Source organism: Halichoerus grypus, chromosome 8, assembly GCF_964656455.1.
Source record: "Halichoerus grypus chromosome 8, mHalGry1.hap1.1, whole genome shotgun sequence".
Lineage (NCBI taxonomy): Eukaryota > Metazoa > Chordata > Mammalia > Carnivora > Phocidae > Halichoerus > Halichoerus grypus.
The window spans coordinates 81,381,978-81,397,249 of NC_135719.1; the positions used below are offsets into that span (position 1 = coordinate 81,381,978).

Here is a 15,272-nt window from a genome sequence, read left to right on the forward strand (position 1 = left end):
GCGGAGGTTGGAGGAGGAGAAAGAAAACCCACAAAACTCCCCAAATGGGAGGCAGCTTGGCTGGGCAGGAGGAGGAGCGGGGCGGGCCGGGGCGTCGCTGCGGGACCTCATCCAAGGGCGTGCGCTCCGTGCCGTCCCGGGGGCCACGGGGTTGGCCGGGCCCCTGGAGCTGCCTGGCCTAGGCCGCGGGGGGACCCCGGGTCCGCATGGGCCGAAAGCTCCCTCCCAGGGCCGGGGCAGGCGAGGAGGCGGGAGCTGGGGCCGCGCTCGACGCCTCGCCAGCCGCTCAGGACGGCCCCGAGGGCTGGGAGAAGCCGCCGGGGCGGTTGGGCTGGACGGGCGAGTTCAGGGGCCAACCCTCCCCAGCCGGGGGCCGCGGCGGAGAGCGGTGCTCCCAGGGCTGTGGTTGGGGCGGCCCGGGGCCCTGCGGCGGCCCAGCTGCGAGGGGGTGGGGCGAGCGAGCACTGAGACGTTCGCCCCTCTTCAAACTCGCCCAAGTTGGCGAAAGGAGGCCAGGCTGGCGCCGGAGGCCTCCGAGAGCGTGGCGGTTGGGCTGCGTCGCCCGAGTGGCAGCGCTCGGCCCAGACACTCGCACGCCCGGCGGCGAGGCGGGCTCACACTCACGCACACTCGCCCTCAGCACGCCCGGGGCTCGGGGGGCGCCGCGACGGAACCTCGCTCCCCGCACGCGGGCTCGGCCCGAAGGGGCGGGACGGCCTTCCCCACGCCTCCGCGGGGCCCCCCCGCGCGCGCCACCCCGCGGCCCGCTCACGCGCACCCTCGGCAGGGCCCCTCGGCGCGCCCCGGAGCTCGGGGCAGCTCCCGGGTGTCTCTCGGGACGGAGAGAAAGGCCACAAAGCAAAAGAAGCAGCAAAGAGAAGGCGAAGGAGGAGCAGGGGCCAGGGTCCCGTGGACTCGCCTGGAGGAGGGTCGGGGGGGAACACTGAGGGGGCTGCGAAGGCTCCGAGGGGTCGCGCGTGGCCTTCGGGCTCAGCCCCCGCGCGCGCGGCTCCCCTTCCCTCCCCTTCCCGGGCTCCCGGCTCCCTCTCGGGGCAGTTCCTTTCTCCTCCCCTCGGGCCCTCTCCGCTCCGGCGCGGGGCTCAGTCCCGGGGATTAAAAGAAAGGAGGGAGGGGAAAAGGGAGGGGAAGGGAAGGGGCGGAGGAGAAAGGAGGACGGTCCCTCCAAAGGCGGGTGTTGAGTTTCAGCTCGGGACCCTCGGGCCAAACTGCACGCCCCCTCCCGGGCCCGCTCCCCGGCGCTTCTCGCTGCGGACTTCGCGGCGGACCTCCAGTGGTCTGGTGCGCTCCCGCCGGGGAGCTTCCCTCACCCCGCCACGCCCCCGTTCTGCCCCGCCAGCCCCGCGCCCCACTCCGCGTCCCCTTTCATGAGCCCCACATGTCTTTCCCGTGGAAAAGAAGCGTGCTCCTTCCTTTCTGGGGTCCTCAGCCGAGCGTCTCCTCTCCCTTGGCGTTGCCTCCGCAGCGGTGACAGGGTTGGCTGGCCGTTCCTGGGGAGGGGGGGTGAAGACGAGTGGGGGTCTGAGCCCGGTCCCAGAGCTGCGGGCGGGCGGGTGGTGCCGCCTCTTACACTCCTCTGCCAGTCTGGGCCTGTCCCCCGCCCTCACTCTGGCTCACTCTGCGGCCTCGGGGAGCAGGAGTGGGGACTGCGGGCACAAAAGGGCAGACCTCTTTCAGAGGAGCTGGGATCAGCTGAAAGGACAGGGTTCTTGGGTTCCCACACCTCTCCTTAGTGTGTGCTGTTTCCCTCCAGCTACCCCCATCTCCTGCTTCTTCCTTTTGGGGCACACCTCAAGGCCTCTTAGGCTGGAAGGGAGCCTCCCTTCTTCCATTTTTGAGGTTTCTGGTGTTGAAAAAGTGAGATGCCACACAGGATTGAAAATTTGTAGTAGATTTTCAGTGTTCACGTTGAACAAATTAACACTTCAAACCCATAAAACAGACAATGACTCTATGTATAACCTCACTTGGAGATAACATCAGAAGTCTAATTGAAGGCCCTTTGTGAACCTGAGGCCTTGAACAGGTGCTCCCCTCCTTCTCTCCTCACAGTGCACAGGCCCACACATCCAGGCATTTTCTAGCAGGGGAGGGGGCTGGCTCCTCCTCCCTGTCACCTGGGCACCTGTGAAGAATCCTGTGCAGAGGGGAGAAGTGGGACCTATGGGATGGGTTAGGAAGAGATTCTGGGGTGAGTGTGGGGATTGACAGTACAGTATTGGTTCTGGGCTTGGCTCAGAGATGGGGTGCAGACCTGAGCATGGGCCTGGGGATTCTGAATAGACTTAGACCCCTTAGGATGGTAGAGGAACTTATAAATTTCCAGATGGATCTGAAGGGAGAGCTCCGCATCCCAGTCCAATCTCCTCCAAACCCCAACCCCGGGGCGGGGGCCGGGGGGGGCGAGGCTGGCTGCCTGGAACACAGACATTCAGTTGCTGGGGAGTGACTTGCTTTGCTCTGCCCGGGGACTGCCAAGGTAAATTGGGGCCCAAGATGGAGGTGGGCAGGAAATCCAATTCCCAAAGATGAATGCTCAGAGAGGCACAAGGAGAAATCGATGGTGGCCGAATAGGCAGGACTAGGCAGGAAAGAAGTGCTAGGACCAGGCAAAATGGTGGTTTGGGAGGAGGGCACTGGGGCTCACTGTCCGAGCTCAGTGCCCGGGGAAATAAATGTACATGAGGGGAAGCAGAGTACAAACCTGCAGGATAACAAGACAGTGCTTCTGGAGTGCCCAGGCATGGAATGGAGCCACTCAGACTCAGGAATAGAACCCTGGTTTCTTAGCTGTGTGACCTTGGTCAAGTTATATAACATCTCTGAGTCTCAGATCCTCATCTGCTGCAGTGTCTTCGGTGAAGAGTAAATATATGTAAAATGCCTAGCACAGAGATCTCCCTCAGTGGCTTTTCCTCACCTTGGCTCCCTGCCCCCACCCCCTCCTCCCTGCTTGTACTTTCATGAAAACTGAAAGTGTTTCTTTGTTGAGGCCAGGAGGAGTCTTTCCCCGTCCTTATCTCATCTCTGCCTTCTCCTTTGCAGAGGTTTAAGGCGATTCTACCTGTTCAGGGAGAGCTCTGGGCTCCAGGTGAGGTTGGGCAGAACCCAGGCTGGGCAGTTAGACCCTGGGTGGGCGGTGGGTGACAGCCTCAGGCAGCTGGGCCCTCCCTTTCAGGGCTTGTCCAGGCCATATTCCAGGGGTAGCAAGGAAGGAACCCCTCCATCTGGCTTTCTGGGCCCCAGTTTCTCTTCTCTTCCCAGCAGAGCCGACTGCTGGTTTCTTCCATCCCATATCATGAGTGTTCTTGTTCCTCTTGCTGCTCAAAACTCAGGTACTCAGGGCTTCTTCCAGTTCTCCTCTCTTGGGACCCCACAGCAACCAGATTGTCTGGGTTCTAATCCTGGTTTCAACACTAGTTGAAACAGACAATGACCTTAGTTAGTGACCTTGGCATGACCTCTTGGAGCCTCTGGTTCCCTGTCTGTAAAGTGGGAATAATAATGAAATCATTAGGGGCGCCTGGGTGGCTCAGTCGGTTAAGCGTCTGCCTTTTGCTCAGATCATGATCCTGGGGTCCTGGGATCGAGACTAACCCTCAATGAGGAGCTTGCTTCTCCCTCTGCCTGCCGCTCCCCCTGCTTGTACTCTCTCTCTGACAAATAAATAATAATGAAATCAATAGCATCAGACTTTTTGTGAGGATTAAGAGATTCCTGACAACAGTGCCTGGCTCATGCTATGTAAATGTTGGATAAAAGCAACTATTATTATTATTTGATGCCAGCCCTACGGGGGCAGCAGAAGGTCAAGGACACAGTGTGTGCCCTTGAGAAACTCACATCACATAGATCATGCTTGAATCCAGTCAGGACCTTGGAATAAAATCCAAATGCTCTGTCACAACCAGTAAGACCCTCTATGATCTGGCCACTGCCCACCTCTTTGCCTTATCTCATCTGGCTCTCCCCTTATCCTTTGTTCCCCATCCCCATTGTCCTTTCTGCTCTCAGATACTCCCAGCTCTTTCCCAGCTCTAGGACTTTGCCTATCTTGCCACCTCTGCCTGGACCACTCTTCCCCCACATGCCTTCCATCATCATGTCAAATTCCTCATCCTCGGAAAGGCCTTCCCTGGCTTTCCAAGTCCCAGCAGCACCCTCCTTCCACCTCCCTCCGCCCCCTGTCTCATAACACTGTTGCATTTTCTTCATAGCACTAATTATTATCAGAAATGATCTGGTTTCCTTGTTTATCATCTGTCTTCTCCTAAAATGTGAGCTTCACGAGGCAGAGACTTTATCTGGCTTGCCCTCTTCTGTACTCGTAGCATTCAGAATAGTCCTTGCCATATACTAGTGCTCAATAAACAGGTGCCGAGTGGATGAATGAACAGGGCAGCGGTGACTATGGGAGGAATCTGAGTAAGCCCAGGGCTTCTATGGGCGGGCACCAGCACAGGGCTGAGGGGAGGGAGTTGCGGGGCTATTTGTCCAGTTCACCCGGATTTTCCACGTGTCTCCCAGGCCAGACGAGTTTCTCTCTCTTATTTGCTTTCTTTCTTAAAGACTCATTTATTTATTTGAGAGAGAGAGAGAGAGTGGGGTGGGCAGAGGAAGAGAATCTCAAGCAGACTCCCTGCTGAGCGTGGAAACTGATGTGGGGCTTGATCTCAAGACCCTGGAGATCATGACCTGAGCCGAAACCAAGAGTTGGACACTTAACTGACTGGGCCACCCAGGGACCCCAGACAAGCTTCTCTTTGAAAGCAGGCTCCTAAGCCTAAGCATCTTCGTAACTAAAGGTGATACTACAAATAACTAGCAACCAGTACCATTATCACTCAGTAATCAGGGCACGGGAGCAGTATTCTAGAGGCCTCCATCCAGGCCAGGTGTTCAGTGCTGGCTTATAGGTAGGTTATGATCCTAGAGATGCCCCCGGGCCGAGGACAGCATGGATTTACCAGTAGGGGCAGAAGTATTTCAGCATTTTAACTGCCGGTGCTGGGCCCTCACGTCAGATGTGTGCAGATGAGCTTCTGCAGACCCTGCTGAGTCCTGTGGTTTCAGCGGTATTTCGGGAGCAGAAGGTGAGGACTGGGGTGTCTTTCTGTGGAAGGGCAGGACAGCCACGTTCTGGCTTCCTGCAAGCCCGCAGGGTCTTGCCTTCCATCCCATCTTCCCTGCTCCTCCCTGCTGGGTGCTGATCCCTCCCCGCCAGGGGCTCAGCCAGCCCCCTCGCTGCGGGGGGCCATGCCTAGGCAAGTGAGGACAGGTGTGAGGTGAACTTTCCTTTGCTTCCGCCTCCAGCGTTCTTCCCATTGCCACCCCTATCTGCCCACACCCCCAAGGATTCCCTGGAAGCTGAAGTGACTCAGGGATTCCAAAACTAGTTCCCCCGGGAGGAAAACCCTCTGGAAAATGTTTCTCATGGCAGAGAATCACCCAAAGGAATCCCACAGAGCGGCTGGGAGATAAGGACAGAGGCTGAGCAAACCAGAGGGGGTGGGGTGCGTGTGACTCAGAGCCCGGGTTCTCAGGTCAGAGCCGATCAACACAGTGGGGGGAAAGGCCAGCCCTGGGGGCGACTGTGTGCTCACAGGGGCCTTCCCTCTGCCCCTTAGGGCTTTCCTCAGAGGACGTCTGGGTACAGAGGCAGGAGGACACCCCAAAGACCTCTCCTGAAAGGTGGTGTGGGTCTCTGGCAGCATCAGCAAGCCCAACAAGCAGCTGGGATCACTTCCAGCTCTTTCGAGCACCCCTCCTGGACAGGGCCAAGATGGGAAGATCTGGACCAATGTCAGGCTCTGAGGCTCTTATTGGTTTGGGGGACACCCATAGGGATCCAACTCTTGTGGAAGAGCAGTGCCCCCTCACAGCCTTTTCTGGGGTTAGGGGTTTCTCCGGAACACCAAAAGCCACCCTGGTAACCATGTGCCAGGCCAAAGGCGGGGGAATACGGATCTAGAGCAGTGGATCCCAGCCCGCAGGGCTGAGTGCCCGAGTGGGCGGGAATGTCCCATGGTGACCTCTGGCAGGTTCAGGTGAGACCTGTCCCGGCCCAAGCCTGGGTAAGCAGGAAAGCACAGACAGGGGTGGGGGCGGCGCTTCTCTTCCATTTGCAGCTGACTGGGGGTCAGCCCAGTGTGGCACCTGCGTGCCAGGAGATTAGATTTGGAGCTGGTCAGGGCTGGAGTAAAAAGCCAGCTCTGCCTCCTCCTAACTGTGCAACCTTGAGCAGGTTACTAAATTTCTCTGGGTCTTAGTTTTGTCATCTGTAATATGGGTATATTAGTTTCCATCTCGTGGTTTCATTGTAAGGATGAAATGAGCTGATGCATGTAGAGGGCTTGGCCCTAGCCTGGCACGTGATACACAGGAGCCAAGGTCAGTGGCAGGCAGAAGCAAGAGGGTGTTGGGGAGCATAGGGCAGACAGCGGGGCAATGGGAGTGGGGTGATGTGTTCCCCGCCTCAGTGCTTTTCCTAAGAGCTCCTGCTCTCCCAGCCACCACCTGTCTCTCCTACGCCCCCGCCTCACCCCCAGTTCCAGGCTTCCCCAAACCCACAACAACAGCTTCTCCCAATTCTCCAGACCGCCCCCTGATCTCATCACTTCTCTGCTCTGCAGCTGCTTTGCCCTACAGCATTTAAAGAATTCCTCCTCATTCTGCAGTTTAACTTATTCCTGGTTCCCTTTGTTTACTTTCTGAGTCCCTGGTTACTAGAGGAGTATTTTCTAAGGGAAAGCACATGCAAATCAGAAAACATGATTCTAGAGACCATGTCTGTATGAGTGTGTGTGGGGGGGTGGGTTGTGGGCGTGGGGGATGAAGGGGATCGATGGGCAAGATCGATGGGAGAGAAAAGGCTTGGAGGGAAGTAGGTGGCCTGCTCTCGGCACAGTGTCTCCCGGGAGGGGTGACCCCTGGCTGACTCATGTCTTTGGGGTTAGGCCTAGTTATAGCATTTCTGAGCACATATGCCCCTTCCTGGCCAACAGTGGCCCATGGAGCTGGGGGTGGGGCTGAGGTTGGGTGGACTTGTCCCATGGTCTGAGAGGGGCAGCAACCCTGCTATGGCCCTTGTCCCCAGTGCCCTTGAGTTGGGGTAGGGGCAGGCCTGTTCTGGAGCTGGGACCTCCTGCTGGGTCTTAGGTGAGGCTGTTAAGAACTAAGCCCTTCCCCTTCCTGGCTTCACCTCATTTATGCAATGGAAGCAACCACCCACATCTTCTTCCATCAGACCCTGCACGTCCAGCCAACAAACTGATGGGGTCAGGGCATTCCTGGCAGTCCTGTGGGTTTAGCCATCCCACATCCCTGGCCCAAAGGGGGTCAGGGAAGGGTGGGATGGAGGGTGGGGCAGCCACTGGAGAGGGTGAGGGGAAGTTAGGGAGTGGGTAATGGACAATGAGAAAGAAGTCTTGGGTGATGGGGGTCCTAGATGTTGGCGTCATTGAAAGCGAGGAAGGGGTCAGAGAACAGAAGGGTTAAGGGTCAAAGGAGATAGAGGGAAGTGTTCACTAAGGTGGGTGATCAGGAGGCTGTCTGAGAAGAAAGGGAATGGCTGAGACAAGGCCCTCAGTGGAGCATGGAAATGAAGCCTCTTGAAGACAGACCAGATGATGTTCCCGAATTTGGGGTACCAAGCCAACCAGGGAAATTCCCATAATGCCAGTTCTCCAATGCCCAGAATAGCAGAATACTATTACTTTGACCCCACACCCAGAAAGGTGCAAAGAACAGGTTTTCCCCAGTAGGCTCCCCAGGTGTGATGTGAATTATAACTTCCATGAATATAACATTTAAGCAGCTTTTGGAAACAGTTTCAGGGTTTTTTTGGTTTTGTTTTGTTCTTTAATGTCAGGTCACTCCCTCCAAAAGGTCGTGGAAATAAATTTGAATAAACAAAACAGGTTTGCTGAAAATAAAACCAGGACGCCCCAGCTGCTCCAGTCAGCCTGCTTCTGCAAGGCCCTACCTGTCAGCCAGCGCGGCACTGTGGCTGGGCGAGAAGCATCAGGCATGAACCAGGTGAGTGCGAGGGGGCCCGACGGGGGCTGAGACGTTGCTGAGGGTGGAGAGAGGCCAGGCTCCGGGTTTGGGGCTGGGGGCCAGGTGGAGCTGGAAACCAGGCTCTCAGGGAACAGCTGGGGAGGGAGCACCCCGATTAGTTGAGAGCAGTTCTCTCACTGGCCTTTCCCCGTAGGTGATCGTGTTCTTGGTAATGGCCATGGGAACCCACAGCCTCAATTTTCGGATCCGGAAGGACTGCACCCACTGGCCCAGATGCTGCCCCAGCAAAAGGCAGGACCCCGCTCATGAGTCTCTGAAGGGGAACACTGTGCTCAAGCTCCCCCAAGAGGCCACTAGCCTCACCCACCACCCAGAATCCTGCAGAGCCAGTGAAGACGGACCCCTCAACAGCAGGTCCATCTCCCCCTGGAGATATGAGTGAGTCTGTCGCCCCCTCCCGAATGCTAGCACGTGTGTCCATCAGGGTGTATGTGAGGGGCCCCGGGGGGGGGTTCCACCCAAGTCCAGCCTGCCCGCCCCTCAGAGAGGCCATAAAGGTGTGGGTGTTAGGCAAGGCCTAGTCTGGGTTCTAGCTCTCACTCTTAGTGGGTGACTTTGAGCCACTTCCTTAAGGTTTCAAAGCTCAGTTTTTTTCATCTGTAAAATGAGGTAATACCCCCCAGGCCAACATGGAGATCAGGTGAAATAATGTACGTAAAATCTGTACTTAGTACAGAAAAGATTGGTTCTCTCCTTTTCCTCTCGTCCTCCTCCCCCTCCTTCTTCTTCTGTCCCTACAATGGGACATGTTTTTCTAACTGAAATATCAGGGACTAAGGGCATGCTACAGGCATGAAGCACCCTGATACCCAACGTGACTGCCCCGGTCCCTGGGTGGGTTATAAGTGTACCAAGCTAGTGAAACCCTCCACTCTGGGGGTGGTTATCTGTGATTATGGGCGGTCTTACTCTTTCGTTCAGTGTGCCACACAAATATTAAAATTCTCCATTGGTGCCATGATGCAAAACATATTAGGAAGCACAGAAATTGGAACAATGATGCAAAATATTAAAAATTAGGGCCTTAGGGATCCCTGTCTTGCGTCTTCTTGGGGTGCCTGTGTTCCCATTCCCCGTAAGTCTAATTCTGGCTTGGCCTTGGCTTTGGGGATGGCTGGACAAGTTCAGTGGGTAAGGAGAAGGTCAGCTTAGGTTGAGACTAGATCCCGGGTGGAGACTCCAGGTCATCATGCTTTGAAGTGGTCTTGGAAGTCTGGCTGGGTCCTGGGCTAACTCCAATGAGGTGGGAACCACTTTGGAGATGTTGGGTGCCAGATGGCTGACTTGGCTGGGGTCCAGAACTCTTGTTTGGGGGCCGCGAACCCCTGATGACTACTTGGCTGATCTTCCCCAAAGTGTTCTTTTTGATGCTCATCCCACAGGCTGTTGCTCAGAAAAAAGTGGTGACAGTGAAGTGTGGGGAAAGCTGCTCCAGCCCTCACCCCTCGGAGATTCATAATGTGCCCAGCACATTAAAAGTTGCAAGAAGTCCACAGAAAAGAAACCATAAATTCAGCGTTTCCCAAACTCATTTGGCCCCGGGCCCCCTTTCTTGCAGGGTACTTATTAGGGAACCCACGCTGGGAAACGCGGCTCTAGCTGAGCCCCAGCTCATGAGGGCTTGCCTGTATGGAGAATGGTCTTACAACCCAGCGGCTGTTTCCTGCTAGCCCTTGGGAGGTCCAGACCTTTGGAGCGTCTACATTTCAAGTGTTGTTTTGGCCACAAAACCCTTTCAGAATAAGTAAATAAGTCTTTTTTTTTTTTTTTAAAGATTTTATTTATTTATTTGACAGAGAGAGAGATAGCGAGAGCAGGAACACAAGCAGGGGGAGTGGGAGAGGGAGAAGCAGGCTTCCCGCTGAGCAGGGAGCCCGATGTGGGACTCGATCCCAGGACCCTGGGATCATGACCTGAGCCGAAGGCAGATGCTTAACGACTGAGCCACCCAGGCGCCCCAGAATAAGTAAATAAGTCTTACCGTGCACGCTTACATGTGCTTGTAACAGATGCATGAAAAGTGTCTGGAAGGATGTGCAGGTAATTGTTGACAGCGGCTCCCTCTGGGGAGGTGGACTGGTAGGGAGACTGATGTCCTCACTTTACAGTGTTTCATACTGGGATGTAAGAGCAGTTTTTACTTTATAATAATAATAATAAAAACCCTAACAATGTAATAACAATTACAAAAAGAAACCTCATGCCCGAGCCCAGCGGGTACGTCAGATGGAAGCAGAGCTTGGGTGGTGGAGGTCGCTCACCTTCCCCTGCCTCCACAAGGCTCCGGGGCCAGAAAACCACCCCACCGTCCCTGCCCCTCACTGCCGGCAGGGGAAAATAACTCCCAGAGGGGAGGGGGTCACTCAGCAAGTGGGTACAAGAGCTGGGACAAAAGCCAGGCCCACCTCACCACATTTCCTTCCTCCAGCATCACCACTCCGGCCCCTGGCCCCCCCCATCCCCTGCCTGCCCGCCCCGCCAGCCTCCCTCCAGGGTCTGATGAGTGCTACCCCCACAGGTTGGACAGGGACTTGAACCGGCTGCCCCAGGACCTGTACCACGCCCGCTGCCTGTGTCCACACTGTGTCAGCCTACAGACGGGCTCCCGCATGGACCCCCTCGGCAACTCGGAGTTGCTCTACCACAACCAGACCGTCTTCTACCGGCGGCCGTGCCCTGGCGAGCAGGGTGCCCGTGATGGCTACTGCCTGGAACAGAGGCTCTACCGTGTCTCCTTGGCTTGTGTGTGTGTGCGGCCGCGAGTGATGGCCTAGCCGTGCCGCCCGTGCCTGGTTCCTGGCCGGACCACCCGCCACGGTGAGCCAGGACGCCCGAATGCTCGACCCCTCCAAAGCACTACTTGGAGCAGCAGGACCGTGGGGCAGGATCGGGGACTTTGGGGGGAACCGCACGTCTCACTTTTTGGAGTGGGTGGGAAATGCGGGGTGAAGCAACAGAGCTGCTTATGGCCGCCGGAAGAGGACATCCTGGCATTTCCTCTTGGGAAAGGTCTTTAAGGCTCTAGAGCCTACCACCCCCATCTCTTCCTTTTCTCCCATCCCCAGCTGCCCTGGCACAGCACAAGCACTTTCTTGCTACTTTCCCCTTTCCCAATGGAGAGCCCCTCGTTTCATGTGTTCGTTCGTCCGTCCATCCATCCATCCATCCATCTATCCATCCAACACTCAGTGACATCTACTTTGCACATACCTTGGTGCAGTTACTAGGCTCTGAGGAAGAGGCTGTTATTGAGGATGGAGAGACTTATCCAAATAAATAATCTGTATTCAAAATGGCTTAATTTGTCTTGGCGTCCCTGGTGCCTGAACACCAGGCTCCCAGCCTGATCCCTTCTCTTCCCGCATGGTCAGCCCTTACCTACTACCCTGTCCTGCCTTCCAGAGTTTCCGCTGTGGCCTCCCATCCCTCCCTTTCTCTGGCTCCCTGGCCTACCCCTGAACACTGGGGTGGGGGTCAGGCTGCCCTCCTGGCATGCTGGAGAGACAGAGGCCCATTGAGGCACTGCAGCAGGCACACAGCGCCCCCTTGTCCCCCCAACAATCTGCCTTTGTCCTCAGTCTTGGCTGCTACAGCCTGGTCCTGGGGGGTGCTGCCTGGGCTGGGCTCCAGCTCCCACCCTCCCTAAAAGGAAAAGGGAGAAAAGACAGCCAGGAAGACGGGAGTTAGGGGAGGGGGATGCAAACTTCTTCAGGCTTGGGTCCTTGGGGGGCTCCTAGTCTAGCTCCTTCCTCGGCTCACCTCCCAGCTCCTCCCAGTTTCTGTGTGGACCTCCTCCTTTCCCCCCTCCTCCCTGCTCCCCTTCTCTGGGTGGGGGTTGGGCTCCAGCAAGGGGAGGGCTGACCACTCCTCCCCGCCCCGCCCCTCCCCTCCCTTCCCCATGTGCTTCCTGGGGGGCTGGTGCAGGCACCAGCAGGGGCACTCTGGGCAGCTGGGAGAAGGCCCATCTGGGCAAGCCTCCCCGGCGGCCCCTCGGCCGGCCTGCCCGCTTCTCTTGCAGGTTTCTCCAAGTGCCTCCTTGCTCCTGTTTGCTTTCCCATCTCTCCAGGTTTCATCTTCCCAGTTCCCTTCTCGGGCCAGTGGCAGTGGGGGCTGTGCCTGGTGGGCTCCACGGAGATGCTCAGTGCTCGGGATCGCCGGGACGGGCCCCCCGCAGAGGGGGCAGCTGCGGGGCTCCAGGGCTTCGCTGTGGACAAGACCTTCCTCTCCTCCCTCAAAGGCATCCTGCTGGAAACTGAGCTGGTAACAGTCACCTCCCCAACCTGGCGCCTGCATCTCTCCCAGTTTGATCCCACTACCCCCCTCCCTGCCCAGTGCCCCCATTGGGCTCGCCCCTCAGCGGTCCCCTTTCCCGGGCTCTCTGGACACCCCTCCTGCCCCAGCTGCCCTGCCCTCACCTCCCTGCCTGCCCGCCCTCTGGCTACCTCTCCATCTGAAGGCCCTTACAGCAGCTTCAGCGGCAGGAGGAAGAAGTGAAGTTAGGACATAAAGGGCACGCTTCCTGCAGCCCCCCTTTATCTGTGTCTGCCCCCCCCCATGAACATCTGCTCTCGGGACAGAATCTTCCCCTGTCACTTAGTAAGACCTTAGTCTCAACCTAAGTTCTCTGAGTATGTGTCACCGACATCGCCAGAGCTGAAGGGTCCCTTAGAGTCCACAATGGAGCATCTGCCTTCTAAACCTTGTCTCTTGGTGTGAACCAAAGGCCTTGTTTTGGTTCTTGTTTAGAGGAGTTTCAGACATCTGGGAGTGGGGAAAGTACTGTGGGATGGGGGTCCCTCCTGGGGTGCAGGGCTGCTGTGGGCGTGACTCCAGGGGCTGGTGTTCACTCTGTACCCTGGGCTTCAGCAGGACACCTCTTTTGTGGGTTCCATAGAATGATGCCCCCTGGAGGGGTGCAGCTTGGTCAAACTGCTGGGGTTGCTGGGAGCCAGGGGCTGGGGGAGCTGGGAAGCTGGAGACTGCCCTCGATGGGCAAACGCCCTGGAGTGTGGCTCGCCGCTACCAGGGATGGGCAGACCTCCAAGGATGGGTGGTGGGGGCCAGCCTGGGGGAGTTCCCGAGGAGGGGAAGGCAAAAAATCTGGCCAGGCCTGTGTCTCCTTCCTGGCAAGCTTCACACACTTGGTCCTGCAGGCCCTGACCTTCATCATCTTCATCTGCTTCACGGCCTCCATCTCCGCCTACATGGCCGCAGCACTGCTGGAGTTCTTCATCACGCTCGCCTTCCTTTTCCTCTACGCCACCCAGTACTACCTGCGCTTCGATCGGCTGAACTGGCCCTGTCTGGTGAGGGACCCTGCCCCCGCACCATTCTGGTCCCTTTCTTCTCTGAAGGTGAAATTTTCCTTTTCCCTCCCAGCCTCTGTCCTTTCCCTGGGGCAGTACGGGGCCCAGCCCTACACCGATTTCACAGCTCTGAGGCACTGACGAGGGGGATGCCCTCCCACTCACCCAAGGTCCCACCCCGCCCCTGCCCTGGCCCTCCTGGCCCCATGCCCCAGCCCTGCCCCACCTGGAGTCCTGGCTCCTAGTCCTGGCCGCTCTGCATTCACCTGCATCCCTTCCCTGGCTCTCTCTCAAGTGCTTTATATCGTGTCCAGGGGTATCTCCATGTAGGGGTTCACAGTGCCTGAGGGTCAAGCCTCTGGATAGCCTGGAAAACCTCAGGGTGATGTTCTCTTGCCCTCTGACTTCCCTTTGACCCTGCACCCCCCCCATCCCCCAGGACTTCCTCCGCTGTGTCAGTGCCATCATCATCTTCCTGGTGGTCTCCTTTGCAGCTGTGACCTCCCGGGATGGAGCTGCCATCGCTGCTTTTGTGAGTCCAGCCCCACAGAGCTCCCCAGGCCCTAAGGGCCTCTGGCTGGCGTTTGCACACTCTCCGTGCCTCCCCACAAGCCCAAGCCGGCGCCCCGGGCTTGGGCTCCCACCGAGCCCCGTACCGCCCACCTCCCTCTCCCTAGTACGTGATGGCTGGCGGCCTTCGTTGCGTCATCCCTGCGCCTACGCGCCTGCTCCCACAGGTGTTTGGCATCATCCTGGTCTCCGTCTTTGCCTACGATGCCTTCAAGATCTACCGGACCGAGATGGCTCCCAGGACCACCCAGGGTGAGTGTCTGTGCTCTGGGGAGAGGACATGCCCCCTCCACCCTGTGCCACGGCTCCCTGATCCTGACATGCCCTTCCCGGCCTGGCTCTGTATTCACAGAGGCCCAGCAGTGACCCTGAGCTACCTGGCTCCTAGGCCCAGCCAGACAAAAGGAACAGTGCAGCCCAGACACTTTTTCTTTGGATTCACTAGCCCACAGCCCACTGCTCCCCAGCCAGGCCTTCCGAGATGGAGTCTGGCCTGAGAAGTCACCAGGGACTTGTCTGTGGGGCTCAGTGCTCTGAGATCTGGCTCCCGATGAAGCTCTACCAGGAAGGAGGTGTTTTGGGGAGGGAGGGCAGGAAGAAGCTGGTCATTCCCAAATTAAAAGATTCGAATCCTACTGGTGAGTCTTTTTCTTCCCTAGGAATCAGGCAGATCAGGAAAGCCAGGGAGTATTCACAAAAATGGTCATGGTCCCTCCTCTGCAACCAGGTCTGAGCCATGAGGAAGGGGGACTGGACTGAAGGTGCTGAAGACTTCCTTCAACACCAGACTTCCGCTCTACGATCTGTGTGCCGGGTCACTTTGTGGTGGGCCTGGTGGCTGGGCTCCCAGAGTCCTGTGTCTGAGAAGGCACAAGCCCTTCCCATGTGAGTGCCCACCTGCGCGCACAGGTTTGTTAGTGGGTTTGGAGCCAGGTGCTTGCCTGGGGCGTGTGTAGAGCTCCCCCTTGTGGTGTGGGGAGGACTTGGCCCACAGGCCACAGGAGAGAGGTCAGCTGGTGGCAGCAGATGAGGGCAGAACTTCCCGAAATGCTGGCTCTGGAAGAGCTCTTAGACATCAGCTGGTCCAATGCCCTCATTTCACATAAGAGAAAACAAGCCCAATTACGGGAAGTGACCTCTTCACTTGTGACAGAGCTGGGACGAGAACCTAGCTTGCCTCACATCTCTACAGGTGATCAGGATACAGTACTGAGCTCCCGCTAACTCAGGAAAAAAATGGCCCAGCCTCATCTCCAGCTCCCTCCACCAATGGGTCCGCTCCCCCAGCTTGCCAGGGCC

At 57.4% G+C, this 15,272-nt stretch overlaps 2 protein-coding genes across 3 annotated transcripts; both read left to right on the forward strand.

The window, feature by feature from the left end:
* The first annotated feature begins 7,426 nt into the window (after nucleotides 1-7,426).
* On the forward strand, nucleotides 7,427-11,393 carry IL25 (interleukin 25). The gene is made up of 3 exons (XM_036114867.2): nucleotides 7,427-8,055; nucleotides 8,231-8,475; nucleotides 10,616-11,393. Exons 1-3 carry the CDS (start codon nucleotides 7,882-7,884, stop codon nucleotides 10,869-10,871), a joined length of 675 nt encoding a protein of 224 aa, XP_035970760.2. The 5' UTR covers nucleotides 7,427-7,881; the 3' UTR covers nucleotides 10,872-11,393.
* A 413-nt stretch (nucleotides 11,394-11,806) lies between these two features.
* Nucleotides 11,807-14,608, forward strand: CMTM5 (CKLF like MARVEL transmembrane domain containing 5). Of its 2 annotated transcripts, none has more exons than XM_036114877.2 (5): nucleotides 11,807-12,357; nucleotides 13,251-13,403; nucleotides 13,843-13,935; nucleotides 14,081-14,225; nucleotides 14,326-14,608. In XM_036114877.2, the coding sequence occupies exons 1-5, from the start codon at nucleotides 12,232-12,234 to the stop codon at nucleotides 14,337-14,339; spliced, it is 531 nt and encodes a 176-aa protein (XP_035970770.1). In that variant the 5' UTR covers nucleotides 11,807-12,231; the 3' UTR covers nucleotides 14,340-14,608. The 2 variants fall into 2 exon arrangements, with proteins under 2 accessions (XP_035970770.1, XP_035970771.1); XM_036114878.2 differs by having other exon boundaries at nucleotides 11,969-12,357; nucleotides 14,141-14,225.
* Nucleotides 14,609-15,272: the final 664 nt, after the last annotated feature.

Coding starts and splice junctions, on each gene's coding strand:
- IL25 (XM_036114867.2), top strand. CDS start 7,882: ATGTCAGGTCACTCCCTCCAAAAGGTCGTGGAAATAAATTTGAATAAA. Junction 8,056..8,230: donor AAGCATCAGGCATGAACCAG/GTGAGTGCGAGG, acceptor CTTTCCCCGTAG/GTGATCGTGTTCTTGGTAAT. Junction 8,476..10,615: donor ATCTCCCCCTGGAGATATGA/GTGAGTCTGTCG, acceptor CTACCCCCACAG/GTTGGACAGGGACTTGAACC.
- CMTM5 (XM_036114877.2), top strand. CDS start 12,232: ATGCTCAGTGCTCGGGATCGCCGGGACGGGCCCCCCGCAGAGGGGGCA. Junction 12,358..13,250: donor TCCTGCTGGAAACTGAGCTG/GTAACAGTCACC, acceptor TTGGTCCTGCAG/GCCCTGACCTTCATCATCTT. Junction 13,936..14,080: donor GAGCTGCCATCGCTGCTTTT/GTGAGTCCAGCC, acceptor CCCTCTCCCTAG/TACGTGATGGCTGGCGGCCT.